Below are 18971 nucleotides of genomic sequence, written 5' to 3'. Positions count from 1 at the left end.
GCAGAAGATATTCACTTCAAAAACTGATAAAGCTAGGAGTCTCCACCTATTTTACTTCATACAAAGAACTTGTTGATGCACTATTAATCAGAAAATACTGTATACAAGTATTATGGAAGAAGGAAGACCTGACAGTCCTTCAAAACACACTGTGTTTTATGCAGATTCATAGTGTTTATGCACAGATTTCTTTCCTGTGACAACTACAATCCCTGAACTCTTAAGTTGCCTGAATAGATACTGCATTCTGGCAGGAAACTTCCTGTACCTTGCTGGGACCAATTCAAGTAATAATAGCACTTACTAATACTCAGAAAATCTCTCTATTAGAGGTATGTGAGTGTGATATGCAGAGGAGCATACACTTTGAGATGGTTGACAAAATGAGTTCCACAGCTAAAGGGCCTGAATAGAAGCAACAAAACTTATAAAAGTATAGCTAATACCCACACAACAGTACGGGCAGCCAAATATGCTCACAGTGAAGCTATGAGACAAGCTCACTAAGACGACCATTTAACACTGAAATAGACTGGTCGTTGCCCTTCCTTCCCCCATTGTCAAACTCATTTCAAGTCACTCCATTCTCTAGCTGGAGCTCTTCAACTCTGTCTGGAAATTAACCCTAACCTCTTCCTTTGCCCTCCCAAAATATGTATGACTAGATAAAATGCTGTAGCAATACACAAAAAAGCAACTAAAATAGCGTGCTTTTGGTAGCCAAGGAAAGATGCACAATGTCATTAGCCCTTTTCTTACGCTAAGAGATTCACCTTTTTAAAAAGCAGCACCATGTCCTACAAAAAGTAATCAGAAAACACAGAAAAAGCTGCAACATCTGACAGCCAACATCTCTACAGAGCTCTAGGAACTTGTTATGTCTGACAACAGAACAAAGACTCTTTTCTCTGACTGCAGATCTGCAACTACAGGACAGGAATAGTACCCTAGGAACAAGGAAGAAAAGATCTGTTCAGGAAAAATACTGAGTTAGGAGAATTTAAACCAGCTGAGCATACACAACCCCATGGAATATATCAGGATGTATTTGCGGGAGCTGAGGAAGCAGCTCAGTGTTACTGTAAGGCTACATTTTATMATGTTTGAAAGATCATTGCAATCAGAGGAGAACTACGATGATGCAAAAAGGCAATTGTCACATCCATCTTCAAGAAGGGTAGGGAGGAAAATTCAGGGAATTACAGGCCAGACATCCTCACCTCAGTCTCCAGGAATACTAATAAAATCATCCTGGAAGCCATTTCTGTAGGAAGCACAAAAAAGCAATTGGGTAGAACTGGCATGGACTGAGAAAGCCAAAGAGTGCCTAATCAACCTGAATGTCCTCTATGGTGAGGTATCTTCCACTGTGGACAAGAAAGCAATGAATGCGGTACATCTTGACTTTCACAAAGCCTTAATGTGGTCTCCCATAGTGTCCYTATAACTAACTTGTGAGCTATGAATCAGACAGTGAACAAAAACATGGATGGAAAACTGACAGAACTGTTAGGTTCAAAGGATTGGTACCAAGTCCATCTGGTGGTCRGTTACCAGTGGCATCCCTCAGAGACTGATACGGGGCCAGTACTGTTTAACATCCTTATTAATGACCTGGACATTGAGTTTGCCTGTAGGTTTAGTAGGTGTAYGGACAATAGCAAACTGGGGGAGTATCTACTAYGCTGCAGGACAGGGCAGCTAGATGGAAGGGCCTAGACAGGCTGGAAAAATGGTCTGTTGGGAAGTTCACAAAGTTCAATGCAAGCAAGTGCAAAGTCCAGTGTCTCAGCCAGGATAGCACCATGTAACAGTGCATAACACCATGTAGCAAGCTGGGGGTCAAACACTGCCTAGACGGAACCTTTTCAGGGAAAGGCACAAAGAACCCAGTGGCTAACAAGCTGAACAGATTTCAAAAAGACGGCCATCTGCACACTGCCCTTATTATTAGCAGGAATGTAGTCAGCAGGTTGAGGGAAGGGATTCTTGCATCTTAATTGGCACTTGTGAGACAGGATCTGGAGTTCTGTATCCCTTTTGAGGGTACCCAGTACAAGATGGACATTGATATAGTGGAGCATGTGATGTAAGAGGAGAGGTTGAAGGAACTAGGCTTGTTCAGCCTTAAAAAGAGAGGGCTACTGGCAGAGCTTACTGCCTTCTGCAATTACCTAATGGGCCAGTATAGGGAAGACTGAGAAACAGACTGTTCTCAGAAGTGCATGGTGGTAGAATAAGAAGTAACGTGCCAAAGTCGGATCACAGGAAAATTTGTCAAAATCAAATGAAAAGTTTTTTCCACCATGAGGGTGGTCAAACACTGGGAGAGGTGTGCAGAGAATTTACAGAGCCTGCATTCTTGGAGATATTTGCGCTCAACCAGGCAAGGCCCTAAGCATCATGTTTTAACTAGGCGTGCTAAACTAGATGTGCTTTAGAAGTTCCTTCCAACCTAAACTATTCTATTTATTTATTTTAAATTGTTGCTTTTTAGTCTTATTTATTGATTCCTTCTGTGAGGAAGGAATAAGGATGAAAATACAGAAATACAAGACAGCTGTTTATTGCCTCCATTTTTTTCCATGTCTTTCCTTTAGGGTCACACATTCAAGAGGCAAAAACACTGAAAATGTTATGGCACTAGCTTTCTTGACAGGTGTTTCCTTTTTTCAATTAACCATTTCTTCCTTTGTTTTGGAAAAAAAAATCATAGCTGGCCATCTAGAAATGTGCTTTGTTGCGATATGTTCCTTGCGATATGTTCCTATATTGTCTTTGTAAAAACTGAAACAGTGCAGGAATACTGTCAGCGAAAATCTGCTACGAGACCATCTGGAGTGTTTGTTTTATAAATCTATTTTACTTCAGTCAACCAAACAACAATGTTTATTAGGAGGAAGTCACAATAACAAGTCTAAAACACTTCAGTTAACAGATTATACCCTTCATGAGTCAGATACCACACTCATCTTCCTTCAAAGCCTATTCAGGATATGCAATGAATTTAAAGACTCCATATTTCTGTTTGCAGTTGAGATACTTCACATTCTAAATCCTTTAGTATTAAAACATATTTTCCATGTCTAGCAGTTATTTTTCTCACTCTTCATGCCTCCCTTTATTTTTCAGTCAGCATCTGATTTATTGGCTAAAATAGAGTAAAAATAGTTCCACAACATCCTCTGCAGTGAAGACAAGTACAACAAAACTATCTTGTTCCAAGAACGTGCTTAATCTATTTGTTCCTAAACAGCAAGGTCTTTCTACTGCCCAAGCTATTAGAACATGGGATGTCAACACTTCAAAAAAAAAAAAAAAAAAAAAAAAAAAAAAAAAAAAAAATCAATGCACACACAGACAGGATATAGTCAGATTTAGCTACTTATACATCTGTGAATTATTTATTACAATAAAAACAAAACTTTTCTAACCAATAATTATAGGAGTCAAGCTATTGCTTTACATATGAAATCACATTAGCTTAACTTTATTGTTACTGCTCAACACTGCTTTACTGTATTTCTAATTTTTACAGCATAGAACATTTTAAGTGTCAGGAAACTGATTTCAGAATAGTTCTCCATTTTATGCTTCCTTAATATGACTATGTAAATGAAAACAAATAAAAAACAAATACCAAGCACAATCTCAGTCAACAAGAAGCAGTTACCACATATACAAAGTTTATCTTAGAGAGGCTTCTTCATCTACTTCTCTCTTCATTTTATCTCTGCTCTGCAAGGGTAAAATACAAGTTTTCAGGTCACACTCTCCTCACAGAATTCAAATAGCTGAGGCAAACTACAGCTCCCCACAAATCCTTTCCCTTCCCCACAACAAGGGCTGGTACTTGAAGCAGAAAGCCATGGTTGCTGCAAGTTCCTAGTGTTGTGAGAACTCCACCCTCTCCTCATGCAAAAAAAAAAAAAAAAATCAGAAAAAATAGGCAGCAAAGATGTTCAGTATACTGAATATCCTACGCAAGCCTTCAGTTAGAACTGAAATAGCTCAGAAAGAATAACTGACCCATACTAAGATAAATTTGAGGCTTGACTAAAAACTAAACAGTCCATATCCTCACTCCTCTATATCAAGGCACATCACTGGATAACACAAAATAGATCTCATGTCATAAAGACAGTATAACCATTTGGTAAAAGGAAATAGTGCAGTCAGACTAGTTTTGATTCTGAGCAACTCTCCTGGATACACAAATGGGAGGTGGGGCGGGAAGCACTTAGCCACAGCAAACCAACTGGCAAGAAATGAAATGGAAATTCGGACTGCTTTGGTCTTCTAACAGTTGACATTAWTAATGTAAACTTAGGTTATTCAGGCTTGTCAGCCTTTTACTTAGAAGCTCAAGATTGTCTCCACTGAAGGCACAGTAAGCAGAAAGTCTATCTGTCACACACCTGCAGTTACTTCTACCTGATAAAAGAAGGGAAACATTCAGATAATGGGAAGTTCTGCTTGAAGATATTTGGTAAAAATAAACAAACAAATTGATCAACAAAAGRAATGTTCTTCCAGAGTTGACCTTCTTGAAGAGTGCACTGAAGACAAAAGAATATGCATTTGTTAACAACCACTAAAGTATCATGCAAGGAACAGTACTTAATAGCTAGGAAAGTAGTTTCTAGGATGATACTGACATTATTTTATAGTACCAGAGATTGTAACMTATTATTTCCTTAGGGTAGAGTTTCTGGGACATTGTCTGCATTTCAGATTCAATCCACACAGTTAGTGAGTTTGCAACAAAGTCAATTCAGCAAAAAGGCAAATATTGTAAGATTTTCATTTCTACCAGAGTGAGTCAACTTACTGAGTCCTGATAAAACATGGTTTGAGACTGACCTTCATTCTGATTTAGAATGTAGTGGCCTCAATAATCTAACACCAAAATTACTTTAAAAACTCCACTTCTAACTTGATAACAGTAAGTTCTAAACCCGTATTCTCAAAATTTTGCTCTTTATGTATAGTAGCATCATAGAATAAACAGCAGTTAGGTAATTCCTGTGGCAAAAGATCACCTAAAGGCTACCACACAACTCAATCTCCTCCTCATAAAATGACAGAAATTTAAGTGACAAGATAAGGTAACAATTCAAGCCTCAAACGAGCCAGCACAAGAGGGTCAAACAATTACACAGCCAATTAAATTTCTTACATTATTCCTGACACTAAATATACTGAGAATATGCCACAGGAGTGGCACAAACACAAGAGGTTACAAGTTTATTGARTAACAACATACCTGCTCTCTTTGCCTCAATACAAGCAACACTCATTTCCTCTTTCAATTCATGGTTTTCGTTGCCTATGGCTTCACCTACAGTAACAAATCTTGCAACTGCCAGATTAACTGCTTGTCCCACTCGCTGAATTGCTTGTAGAGTCTTGTCTGAACGCTTTGGTTTATCCTTATGATTAATAAGAGTAGTTATCTGTAAATAAGTAAGAGTTAGTTATTAGAACCATGTGCAACATTTCAATTTAATATTAAAGGCAAGAAGAGAATTGAACACAATAATAGATTTTTAGTACATTTTACTAATAAAATTTAGTGTTGAATCATGAAGCATCATTTAAGTTCTTCCATAGAGAGAAAAAAACAAAGAGTGCTTATCATTGTTCATCTGCTGTGATCTCAGCTCATTTAACTTCTTAATAATTCAGAGATTTTTCTTTCTCAGTTACAATATTAAAATAAATTGTCCTAAGTCTCAGCAGGATTTCACATTAAGATGGACCCAGTAAAAGCTGGAGTCTACTAGTTGGCATATCACCACCATTTTAGGTTTGCCAGCATTAGAAAACTTGCAAAGTTTTTGTGCAGCCAGGTAACTACACACACTCATCAGCTAGGACTAACCATTATTAATGAAAGAAATCTTTGTAAAAGATGTTTTATCCAACTGAATAAGATGGACTAAGAAGGAATCAGGAATAACACAGTCTTTAAACAAAAAGAAGAACCACTCACCTTTTAGAAACTATCTTAAATTTTCTATTCTGTTCACTCTCCCATTAAAATGCCATTGTACTCATAATTTAAACTTCCTGAATTACTTGTGAATTTTCTGGAATTTAGAAGAGGTTGTTGTTTTGATGCAAGTTAGTAAGATAGTTTGTGAGGGCATTCTTATTCTAAAGGCTACGGTAGCCTCTAGGCATTCTTGCACTATGTGGTCCTACTTCTTGGATCACACTGACCAGAGATCACCTTCTGGCTCATACAGCCTACAAGAGATGATTTGACCAGAACATTAAATATGAGGAAATGAACAAAAAGAGAACCCCCTCCCACCCGAAGAGAAAGGTAGGCTTGCAGAAGTAGCTTTTCAACTCAGACAAACAAGAAACATGAGAACAGTGTGCAGGATTTCAGTTAGTCAGAATTAACTAACCACAAATTGTATTACAAACAATATAGGAGCTTCATATTTTTGGTGCAACACCAGTCTTCTGAGATGCAGGACATGAGTTCAACACTGTAGTTTCAAACATCCTAAACCATCAAATAAGCCATTGTTGCCAGAACAAGTAGTCATGCCTGTCCTTCTCCCCCTCTCATATTTGCAATAAATTTATCTGATGTAGGCTAARACTGAATTATGGAGAAGGTGGTGTTTGTTAGTTTAGCTTTACCTCTAATCAGTTTTCCAGTCCAGTTCATTGCATAGCTATATGAATAGTTTTGGTGGCAAAAGGGAAAGGGTACAGACTGGAGAAAGATGGGCAGAAACACTCCTTTCAAGGAACAGTGCATTTTAAAACATTTGCAGAACCACATTGTAAGGCTACTCATCAGTACCACATCGCTAGGGGCTCAAATGTCTCCACTGAAGGAATCTCAATTACATGTATCACTTTGCTGACATGTTTAAACACCTCAGTTTAATCACAGTTGATTTATCCCACACCATTCACTCCTGCATTCGCCTACCAGTCCAGCCTATGGTATAGCAGGAGTATAAAAGCTGCATCTGTAACGTTCACATCAGAAACAAGGAAACAGAAGGAAGAACTGTTCTACTTCATCATTTGATCAATGCCCAAAGCTTTCCTCTGCTGTATCAACTTGTGAGTTGTATTTCTTGGCAAAATTTGCAGTATTTTTGAATGCTTTACAAGTCACAGAGCTGGCTTGGTCAAACTAGCAGTGTTAACCCCTTTGCAGTGAAAGTATCAATACTTTATGGTGCACTTTGCACTAAAAAACAAACAAAACCCCACAGCACTTTTGACAAAAGTAAAGAAGCCAGAAGAAAAGCAAAGGGCTTTCCAGATAGAAAGTGTTCCCCTTCCCAAGGATTGCTAAGGAAATAGAAGAACCTTTTGTCCTAGTACAACACATTACTGCACAAATGTATCTTCTGCCCACTGCCTTCTTAAATATGCCCTCTTATCTCTGACTTGTATGCAAGCAATAAACTCTAAAGGAAGGCTATTTTCTGGGGTTTATTCAATGAATCTGTCCCTGTAAGAAGTTCCCAGTTCACCAACCTTCCTTCCAAAAGCCTATGAACTCTTGATGCCCATCCACCAAAAATACAAGTTTAACAGGGTTCTACTGAAGAGTAAACTAAGCAAACATCTCAACACCTTCAGATTCACTCAACAATAGGAATAATATTGCTCAACTGAATTAAAACAAACAAAAAACTCCACAGTTATCATGACTTCAGTGGAAATTCAAGTTAATAATATCAAATTGACACCTGGTTAAAAAACAGCTGTAGTTCTCTCGAGTTCTTGCACTGTATGCCCTCCAAGTATAAACAAACAAACAAATAGCTGACAACAGCTTATCTAACAATCCTAGCCAGACAGTTCTTGAAGAGTCATGGGAAGGGCAGTAATTTAAATTACAGAGGGCAACAGCCCAAACTGCTCTGCGTTGAAGATCAGTTAGAACAAGAGTCACAAAGTTATGTTTTCAAAACTGATTTTTAAGCAGACAGCTTAACTCAATACTAAACAAAGAAAGGAGTAATTTTACATTCTTTCAGTTACTGTTTTTTCAAAAATATATAGTAACTTGGCTGCAGACAACTAAAACACAAACCGGATGCACAAACTGCAAGTTTGTCTCTTACAGCATTTTACAGTAATAAGGTATTATATGTTTGTATGACATGGTTAATAAAATATGAACATGTTTGAATATGTTCAGCATAACACTGAAAAAATACATACGAAACTAACAATGCAGAATGAAATAAATCCATCCATAATGACTCACTGTATATCACTAAGTGCATTTTAATTCCAAATGCTACTGTAGAGGCATGTAAATGAAAACTACTAGGATGTCACAATTTAAATTACTTTATTGAAGTGTAAACTTTTTCAGAACTACTTATAAGAGAGATTTGGGTGAAGTTTAAAATTCTACCMCTTCTTCAGCCTTCTCTTCATAGTGATGAGCAGTCTCCATGATTTCAGGAAAAGACACCCCCCCCTTTAATTCTCGCCCCATTAGATAGAGCAAAAAGCAGCAGCTGTCTTGGCAGATACCACCAACAGCGCCAGCCAATTAAGAAATCTGATTTGCAGATTAATCTGAGCTTGGAAACTTATGATCTACAGACAGTAGCTAAGGATTTGCAACTACCTTCTGTAATAATGAACTGTTAGCTGTGCAATATCCTTTCTTTTTGTTTTAGATAAATTAGAGCCACTACAGTAACTATCTTAACATTGGAATGGAAGAAACTTTGTTGAGCTACATTGTTTTTTCAGAGAAGTCAAAGTGGGTTGCCAGTTTGAAAGGTTTTTTTTAAAAGCACTAAAACAAAGTTAATCAAGAAGTTTGAAACATATCAGAACACAAACAACTTTATGTAGTATCTATTTAAAATGTGATCAACACTATGTCATCAGATGTGGTGAATATACCTGTGCTAACAGAATAAAATTTGTATAAGAGGTTAGTTATAAAAATGTAGCTAGCAAACAGCCCTCAAATAGAAGTAGGTCAATCAGGATGAAAGAAAGATGTAGAGAATGACATGAAATAAACATCAGCTGCAGGAGAAAAGGCTGTCTCTGGTTCTAAAAAAGGAGGAGTTAGACGTATGCCAAATGTAAAACACAATGCCACCAGAATGAGGAAAGCTCTTCAGAAATAGATGGGCTTTCTCATAACTTGCCACCTGCAGAATACAGCAGTGTAAACATCAAGAACACGTAATCCGGAGAAATACCATTTTCTTTCTATCAAGAAGTGTTAAAAATGACAGAATATACTCACAAATACCCTCCATTTAAAATAAAGCTATGAAAAAGCTGAGGAACAATCCATTGGAAAAAAAATTACTTTAATACCATAATTCACATCAGTAGCAATTGCAATTTCAGATTTTTTAATTAAGATTTAAAATTTTCATTAACAAAGTTAAAGGACTAATAAACAAGATAATGAASTGTGTAAGGAGAGTAATTTCACTTGTATATTATGTGACAAACTGATGGAAACTGTAATGCTAATAATAACTGGAAAGACTTTTAGACCAGGTCAAATACTGGTGTTAAAAAAAAAAAAAAAATCACTAAGCAGTGATGGGGCAGTTGAGAAGGGAAGGGGAAGCAAAAAACACAATTTACTTTGGGATACAAATAAAGCAACCACCATTACAGAGTCAATAACCTAGATTTCTAAACTAAAGAATAAGCAAAACTTACTTAAGCCTGATGTTTCAACAACATTTAATGCAAAAGTATAAAATTGGRTAAGTTAAATGGAGAAAAAGCAAAAAGGCACAAGAAAGTTAACAAGGAATTGTCTCCCTGGTCAACAGTCTTCCTCCATAGATACACTAAGAGCCTATCAGAAACCAAATTAGTGAAACCCTTTGGTGTTTAAGGCTATTTCAGATTACAAAGAACTGCTTTTTCCTCCACACTGCTGTGACTAGCAGCTACCATCCAGTTACTACCACATCAGAATTATCACAGCTGTGTTTCTTCCAGATTTCCTAGAAGTAGAGACTCTAATGACTCCAAGAACATCATCTAAGTTCTACTTCAAACTTAACACTCTCGAATACTTAATTTGTGATCTTCAGATGTCCCATTACTTAGTCACTAGTATTTGTGCTCTTTGGGCACACATTAACAAGCAAAAAGACTATCTGAAWGTGCTTTTGCACAAAAGAAATACAGTGTATGTTGTTTTCTTTAGGATTTACCAGCCAAGTGCTAGAAAGGAAGCAGTCTTTTGAAGGTACTTATATTTTGTTGAATAKGGCTCTTATGCTATTCCCATGGAATACATATCGGAGCTTCTAGATACTTGGTTTAAGGAGTATGCTGTCTCTCAATAAATTGTCAGCTACATCTTTTGTCATTTGTTATAAGCAGCCTTAAAAAAAATTTTTTTTCCTCTTTTACCAAAACTATCATATAGCCTTAAGCAAAGCGCAAGATGCACTTTATATTTACAGAATCGAGTTCATTGTGGCAGTTCTCAAACAACTGTTTTCAAAGCCTTTTGAAAGCCTTAAGGTACTGATATCTAAGTAGTATGCCTCATTCACAGGAAGCATTGTGATAGCATGCTTAGCTAAAAATATTCTAACGTCTCTTTATTATCAGTGTAATCAAGTCTTGCATAACAGAATTAAATGATCTTTCCATGATTTAGTTTCRGGGAGTATTTATAGACTACTATATATAAGATCAAAGGAAACCTAGCTATCTCACAACCACTCCCACAAAAACAGAAGTTATGCTGGAAGGCACTCTACAAATACCTCCCTGGGTAACTCCCCAAGCTGCACATAGGATGATTTAGATTTGCAAGAACTACATTGGTTACTGCCTCAACATAATCATTTTTCTCTTCCTATTACAGGAAATATTCCAAAATATTTTCTCTGTACAATGAAGACTAGTTATAATCCTGTAGTACTTGTTCCTCTTCTGTTTTGTGTATTTTCTCYTTTCTATGTTATAAGAAGCAATTTCAAAAAGAAATTTTCTACCATTACAAAATAAAGCAGTAACAAAAATGGAAAGCCTTCGCTAAGAAAACGCAGTAGCACTACATATGAGACAAGAAGCTATAAAACCTACAACAGAAGCCTGCTACAAAGCAAATTCTGCTGCATTTGGTATCATATGTAGCACATTCGGTCAAAACAAGCAGCCTTTCCCAAACCACTCACACTTTTAGTAGTTCATATTGAGTTGGAGGGGAATTACTTCTAATATTGCACTTTAATTATTGTATCTCACTAGGTCTTAGGTATTATTTGAAGACATGCAGACACAGGTCCTCACACCCTCATGTAGCCAGACAGCAGCATACACTATCCCAACACCCACACCTGCTACAGAATACAAGCATACACAGAGAGAACACAGAAGTTGCAGCTAGCCTTTGTCATCCAACTCCATAACAGTTGGATGTCATCCAACTCCATAACATCCAACAAGCAGAATTGTCATGTAGACTTCTCATCACAACTCTGGTTACATATGTGCATCAACAAGTACACTGAACATCAAAAAATATGTATTTATCCTAAAACACATCCAGAAATAAAAAGATACTTAATGTACYTTTCATTGTGAACAAGCCTCTAACTACTGTCTTTAAGCCTTGCTGAAGTGCAAGACTACCAACTAAACAAGCGAACATGAGCTATAATCTGTTTTAGGGATGTACAAGCCAACAAAAGAGCATTTTCCTCCTCTTCCACTGCCCTCCAGTTCACTAAAATCTTATCAGAACAGGTATGTTTCAAAATCAAAGCTATTACCTGTCTTTATTCTGCACCTAGAGATCCTGTGCTTGAACAAGTTTAAGAAAACAAACATAGAAGGAAGTTTGTTGTTTAAAATGTATTCCTTCAAATATGCTTGAAACAGATGCAGATGTGTTTTCAGCAGAGAGATGTAAGTCTCAGAAATAATTTACTGAATGATTATTGTGGCTTTCCTGCCTAACTTGCCTTTGTTTCGATACCTAACTTTTGACACCTACTTTTACTACTCGTGCAAACAATGCCTGTGGATGCTTACATTATTCACAGCCAGCTCTGAGCTTCTTTTGTTCAGCAAGAGCATCTTTTGTGGAACTAAGAATTCACATACTGTAATAAAGAATGTAGCAGGAATAAAGTACTGATATTGCTTGAGAGCACTTTCAACCGAATTCAGAATTGGCTCTTGAAGAGGTGGAATAAGTTTCCTCCATCAACAGGTGTTCTAGTTAGATTCCCRGGGGCCAAACATCCGGTTTGGCAAGCCAGCACAAACTCTGTCACACACACACAAACACTCTTCAGTAGCAAGCAGTTTATTAGTAGATACTTACAAACAGACTGACCCAATGGTAATCTCGAGAAGGACCACCTCAATGCTTGTCCCGATCRTCTGCATGGTGAGAGGGAGAGTCGGCAGGCACAATCTTTTCGGGCGTCCCCGAGGAGGCAACGTGGTCCTCTGTTGTGTAGCAGCCTCTCCCTCCTTCGGAAAACTCCGKCATTTATGATTACTTGCGGTAGGCGGGAGTCCTGGCACCTGGGGCCAACAAGTGCAGGGAGTCCAGCCCAACTCCGCCCCAGTTGCATAACTCAGCTATGATACTGCGCACGCGTGCAGACTTATTTCAGGGGCCACATTTGACTTTGGGGGTCGCTATTTCATTACTCTTCAGCTTCTGACCTTCATGTTGACTGCTTCTCATGGTGATTCTGCGGCTATATGTAACTAACCGCTGTTCTTTCTCACAGATTTCCAAGACCTTGTTAGTTACTTTTTGTATCCCGCTTAACACAGTGGTATTGTTCTAGCCACTAAAAAGTTACAGCACTAGACTATTCTCACCAAGTAACAGGTGGTACAGATAAAAAAAAGTTACAACAGGGACCATTCCCATCAAGTATCACCTAGTACGGATACAACAGGCAGTTTCACTTATATGAATATCAGCTACTAACATTGTCTTGCCCTGGATGTTGCAGACAGGAAAGTTCCGAGCCTTTTTTTAGAGAAGGCTTCCTTAGTAGCATTTTTACATACTAAAGTTCTGACTAACACCTCATATTTCTTTTTGAAAAGCACTTACTTACCTAGGAATTAATAGACAAGTAAAATGTGCTCTGGAAAAGGCTATGCAAATGAAACTATTATCCACCTAGAGGAGTTTTTAAAAAAATGCATACAATTCAGGAACTATTCTCTTATTCACCTCTGTTCAAGATGCTGTGCATTCTTTTGATTGCTTCCTTGACGTGATCAAGATCAACAAATACTCATTCAGTTGTAAGATTTAAGAATATTTAAATGCAATTGCAATGTGGAACCTTTGATAACAAAAAGGATTATTCCATACACTGGTCTATCTTCTGCATTTCAAGCATTTGCAAATTTGGCCAATATTAGCTTTCTAAACAATTTTGACATCTGCAAATAAAAACCACAGGGTTTACCACATTAAGCTACTAGATCCTTTACTCTTGAAAAATACATAATTTGTGTGTGTTTAGCACACACATTGTTACATTCATTCTGCTTAATCAAAAAGTCAATACCAAATGTTGCTCAAAAACAGAAGTGACTTTTTTTTCATATATATGTGAATGGACCTCAGCATTTGCTTAGATATGACTTCTGTAACTTTGTGTTCAGAGTTACCTTACCACTTGATAATTCACTTTATGTTTAAAATAAGAAATCACCCTGTTTGCTATTTGTTAGAATAAATTAGAAGTTATGAGCTGAGACCAAATTCTGTCATTACTTAGTAACCCCATAGTTTTGAACAAGGCTATTAACCAATTACAATACAACTTGAAGAGCAACAATGATTGCATAAGGCTCCATCCAGTAAGGGGTATGCTTTATGCATGAATTCATGAAAGTAAAATAAATCTGTGTAGAAAGTAACAGGATCATATTACTATGCAGCAGTTTTCTTTAAAAAAAAAAAAAAAAAAAAAAAAAAAAAAAATTTTTTTTTTAAAAAAAAAAAAAAAAAAAAAAAAAAAAAAAAATTTTTTTTTAAAAAAAAAAAAAAAAAAAAAAAAAGCTATAATCAGAGTTGTCTGCAATCATCAAATCATCCTTTGGGCTTTGGGGAATCTAGCACCTAATCTGTCTAAAACCATCTGCTAACAGTGCTGAATAGTAAGAAAGCTAGTCCACCCCTTTTCATACAGGATCACTCTAAGGCACTGCAATTTAATGCTCACAGAAAGTGCTTACTGTCCAGGAACTATAAAAATTTGTTTCATCTGTAGAAAAGCCACTGAATTAGATCACATAGAAATATTTTGAAATGTGAGATTCCATGAAAAAAGAGCAACTGATTTTCACCTAAGTCAAAACAAAATAGCTTACTTCAGCTATTTGACATGTTACTTTGGCTCATTTATTGTATCAGAAAAAGGTATTGTGCATCATACCCAAAAGATAAACTTAACTTAAAGTCCTTTTCATCATCCAAGGGGTAATAGAAAAAAACTAAGATTACAACTGTTTCATGGCTCATGTGAGAAAATATTCAAATGTAACTTCTCATAAAGTAGGATATCATTAATGATATCCAGTATTAGGAAATTATTTATATGATTAAAATATTTTAACTGAAGTACTCTTGTGCTCTCCAACATACCTTAAAAAACACAATGTAAATAGCATTATCCATTGCCCCTTCGGTATCCCATAACAATCTAGCTTCAAAGATTAAATAACTGCCAATTAAAAAAAAAATAGCCTTATTAAAAAGCAAGCTACAACTACACCAACCCGGAGATGAAGTAGAGAAAGTACAGTGACTGACAGAATCACATAACCTGCATCTGTTAGATGACAAATTCAGATGGTTAACATTCCTGCATAAATCAAAGAAAAAGAAGCAGGCTCCTTAAGGGACAGAGTACCCAGTACAGGCTCTTCCTCTGAATAACAGCTGAACTTCTGCAAGCCTAGTTTCCCAGAGAAAGTACATTTGTATGGAGTAAGGGTTTCATAACACAGAAAACAAGCTTATAACTTAATCCACAACACCCATGGAATCAGAGGGTGATAAAGAGTCAACAAGTTATTCACTAGTTGAAAGTAATGAGGTGCAACTCTGTACAAAGGCAGCAGATAATGCGCTTGCAGGTGCAGCTGTGGAGTTAACATGTATGACTCTGCATCCATGGCACAGTTTATCTGTAGTACAGGATGTGCACTCAAAAGTTWAACAGGAAGTTTGCTTCACTCGCTACAAGTTACAACACAAGCCTCTGTGCAATTCATGGGTTTACTACTTAACAGTAGTGTTGAGTCTCAATTCCAAAATGGCCAACAAACTAATCTACACAGAAGAAAATACTGGAAAGGGGGAAAAGCAGCTTCCTAAAGAGTTGATACATGAGTTACCAGAATTTTTAAAGATATTGACGGATAAAGACTGGCACTCATGAAGCATTTTAAAAGAGAAGCCCTCTTTACATTCTTCTCAGGTGCACAGCAGAAAGCAAGGAGTTTAAGGTAAACACAGATTATCCTACTTCTTTCAAGAAGGAATTTTCCCATCCTCCAAAGAGTTGAGAGGTGAGGATGAGGAGCTGAGACCCAACCTTGGCATCATACAAGAACAAGAGCAGCTAACAACTTAAGAAAACTTGGAGGTGGTGAAGGAAAGACCTACAGGTACCAAAAAATGTCAAACAAAACATGCAAGAGACTTGCTAGAACAGATCTCTCAATTTGTCTACTGGACAGGAAATGCAAGTATTGAAAGGGATAAGAGCTTGGACTGAATACTGAAGTTCAGGAAAGGAATAAGACTGCATATATTTATTAGTTTTAAGAACGCTAGCCAGAGAAAGAGAAGAGCACGTATTAGAGACACTTCTATTTAGTCTGTTAAGAAACGAGAAAGAAGGTATTTGCACAAAGTTCAAAGTAAATGAGCCTGTAGTTAACACACTGCTATGACTACAGACATTCAAGCATCACAGTGTATGSAAGACATGGAGGAAGGTTGCATGAAATCAAAATAGGGAAACTTTTTTTCCCCTCCAATTATTTTAGGATTTCAAGAATAAAAAGCTGTCAATATCAAGTGAGAAGTCTAAGAGTACTCTTCTAAACATATGACTGTGTTTTCAAGTTGTTAGCAAAAAGTGCCATTAAGACAAATCCACGATTGATTAAAGCCCAAGACTACTAGCTTTGCAGCTAGCAAGGTCAGAAGAAATGAGCRCTTACACTAAAAGAAACGTGTACGTCACTTCTATCATATATAAACCTCTCACATAGGTTTGGAATTTTTTGGCCATACATGCATACATTCCCAAAAAATAAGTCTTATGAGGCCCCTTTGCTAAATCCAGAAAAAAAATATCCTTCAGTAAGGAGACATACTAAGGTTCACATTGACAGGTATATTGAAGAACTGAATGTAAGTGAGTATTCTGAGTTCCACTGCTATAAGGTACAACGTTAGCAACCTAGTAGTTTCCAGGCATCTGAGAACATCTAGGGCAAATAAGACCATAGAACAGCTTTCCAAAACACAGTGTTAACCTGCAAACAAAATTCAAAGACAAATGTCATGCAAACGTGGGAGACTGAACTCTACGCCTATAATTTTACACATCTTTGTTAAGACTCTCTTTTCAATAGAGTAAATCTGTTCAATTCCAAAGAGAGTAACAGTTCTACCAACAAAAAGTAACCTATCAGTTCCTACAGTCCACTTCATTTCTTCATCACTGTAAACCTGAAATCATATTCAGCTACCTACCTAATATAGTTTTGCCCCATCCATTTGGAAGAAAATACGGCAGAGTTCATGTTCATGCTGAACTACAGAAGAAAGTGAAAGATCCCTATAGTAGAATCTGTTTTTGTGGTGGACTCAGAATTTGCATGGAATCTATCAGCTATAGAAGAGGCCATAAAACAATTAGATAAAATGAAAAAGAACAACTTGCCAACCTTAGACAGTATTCTCTTAAGATTTCAAGTAACTCAAGGATGCAACTACTGACATTAGTTTTAAGTAGGAGATTGCATGAGAAAGCTAGATTAATACTTGAGGTATGGAGGATGGCCTGACATTTGTACAAGTCAAGTAAGTACAAGAACGAAGAATATTAGTGGACATCCAAGTAAGTACGATTCACTAGAAAAGACTCAGCATGGTGTTTCTTAAGAGAAATTCTATCTCACAAAACCATGCAGTTCTCTGTAGAGTTCTGCAACTATATGGTATGCACTCTCTCGAAAGAAAACTAGAAATCAAAGTTCAAATCAAAAGTTTTAAAGGAAACCAAGCAGGTCTCGAAAAAACAAAGATGGTCCTTTGCATGAATGTTTACCTAATTAAGGGGAAGGAGGCAAAGGAAGATGAAGAAGTAGGAAGAGAAGAGGAAGGGAAGAAGTAAATAGTTTATYAGAGTGAAAGGGGATGAACAATGGAGTTTCACAGAAACCTGTTCTAGGACATGCATTATTCAAAATATTCATTAACAGGAAGATGAGATAAGCATTAAAATAATAAAAATTTGTCAGTGATTCAGAGTTATTCAGGTCGGTAAAGCTAAGACCTGACTACAGAATTGCAGAAGCATCTTGCAATATTGACCAGACAGTAAAACGCCACATGAAAATCAATGCAGATAAACTGATACTCACAGGAAAGGAGAATCTTAGTTTCTCATATAAAATGATAGCTGATCTTTCTTCCTCAGCAGCCAGATCATTTATTACAATATATACCATCACAAAAAGAAATCACAGATTTGATTAAGAAAGGGATGTCCAGGGAGATCTAATACAGCCTCCAGCTCAAAGCATGCCCAATTAAAGCACGATGCTCAGGGCCTTGCCTGGTTGAGCTCTAAATATCTCCAAGAATGTAGGCTCGGCAACTTCTCTGCGCGCCTCTCCCAGTGTTTGACCCCCAGCTGCTACATGGTGCTATCCTGGCTGAGACATTGGACTTAGCACTTGCTTGCATTGAACTTTGTGAACTTCCCAACAGACCATTTTTCCAGCCTGTCTAGGCCCTTCCATCTAGCTGCCCTGTCCTGCAGCGTAGTAGATACTCCCCCAGTTTGCTRTTGTCCRTACACCTACTAAACCTACAGGCAAACTCAATGTCCAGGTCATTAATAAGGATGTTAAACAGTACTGGCCCCGTATCAGTCTCTGAGGGATGCCACTGGTAACCAACCACCAGGTGGACTTGGTACCACTCGCTTTTCAGTGTTTTTAAGCCCAATAATCCAGTTAGTTTTTTACCCACTTTATCATCCCCTTAACCAGGATGTATCTCACCAAATTGGTTGTAAAGATACTATAGCTGTAAAGATGCTACCAACATCAAACCAGCATTCAGCAGCTATCAAAAACAAATGTGAGGATTTACACACATTTAGGAAAGAAATAGATAACACCATTGTTAACTTATTCAGATCTTAGACTTATGAAACAAATTTCAGAAACACTGGTATCAGGCTCTTTTTGTAGTTATTTATATTTTTGCTTTAACTACATTGGTCAAACCAATTCCAAAATCTCTGACAGAATCTTTCATAACAAGAAAGTTTGCCTACACATTACTCAACATATTTTGCTCACATTTATTTTCCAAAGTCCCTGCAGCAAAATGACCGTTCTGATAGCTGAGAAGCTAGATGTAATTCCAAGTTCTACACACAGGATGCTGGAACGCAGGTTGTCATCAGCTATGCAAACTGTCTTTGTTTTCCAAAGAACATACATAGAAAAATATCAGTTCGGAGTTCCATCTCAGTGGACTTCTTCCATGTGTCGTATTGTGAAGTTTTACAAATGTTTGTTCTGCAATTTCTCATAATTGTTCCTTAGAACAGCTCCTACAGCTATGAAGAAACCCGACCGCTGCTAGACTAGCAAACAGATATGTAATGGTAGTGGAGGAAGTCCCTGGTGGAGCCACATCCTAGAAAGTGATATTTCCCCTT

The 18971-nt window shown here is 37.2% G+C and overlaps 1 protein-coding gene across 4 annotated transcripts in view; it reads right to left on the bottom strand.

The window, feature by feature from the left end:
- The window catches only part of CTNNAL1 (catenin alpha like 1), a 60314-nt gene that overhangs the window by 37906 nt on the left and 3437 nt on the right, over positions 1-18971 (bottom strand). For all 4 annotated transcript variants that reach the window (XR_014896542.1, XM_085310681.1, XM_085310679.1 and 1 more), the window contains exon 2: positions 5267-5456. Coding sequence is in view for 3 of the 4 variants with exons in the window: in XM_085310681.1 (XP_085166807.1) it covers positions 5267-5456 (190 nt within the window). In the remaining variant the exon portion in view is untranslated. The remainder of the gene's footprint in view (positions 1-5266; positions 5457-18971) is intronic.

Source organism: Rhea americana, unplaced genomic scaffold (assembly GCF_003343005.1).
Source record: "Rhea americana isolate MKP2758 unplaced genomic scaffold, rheAme1 scaffold_323, whole genome shotgun sequence".
NCBI classification, from domain to species: domain Eukaryota; kingdom Metazoa; phylum Chordata; class Aves; order Rheiformes; family Rheidae; genus Rhea; species Rhea americana.
Note: the sequence above shows the minus strand (reverse complement) of the source record. Positions and strands in the feature narration are given on the sequence as shown.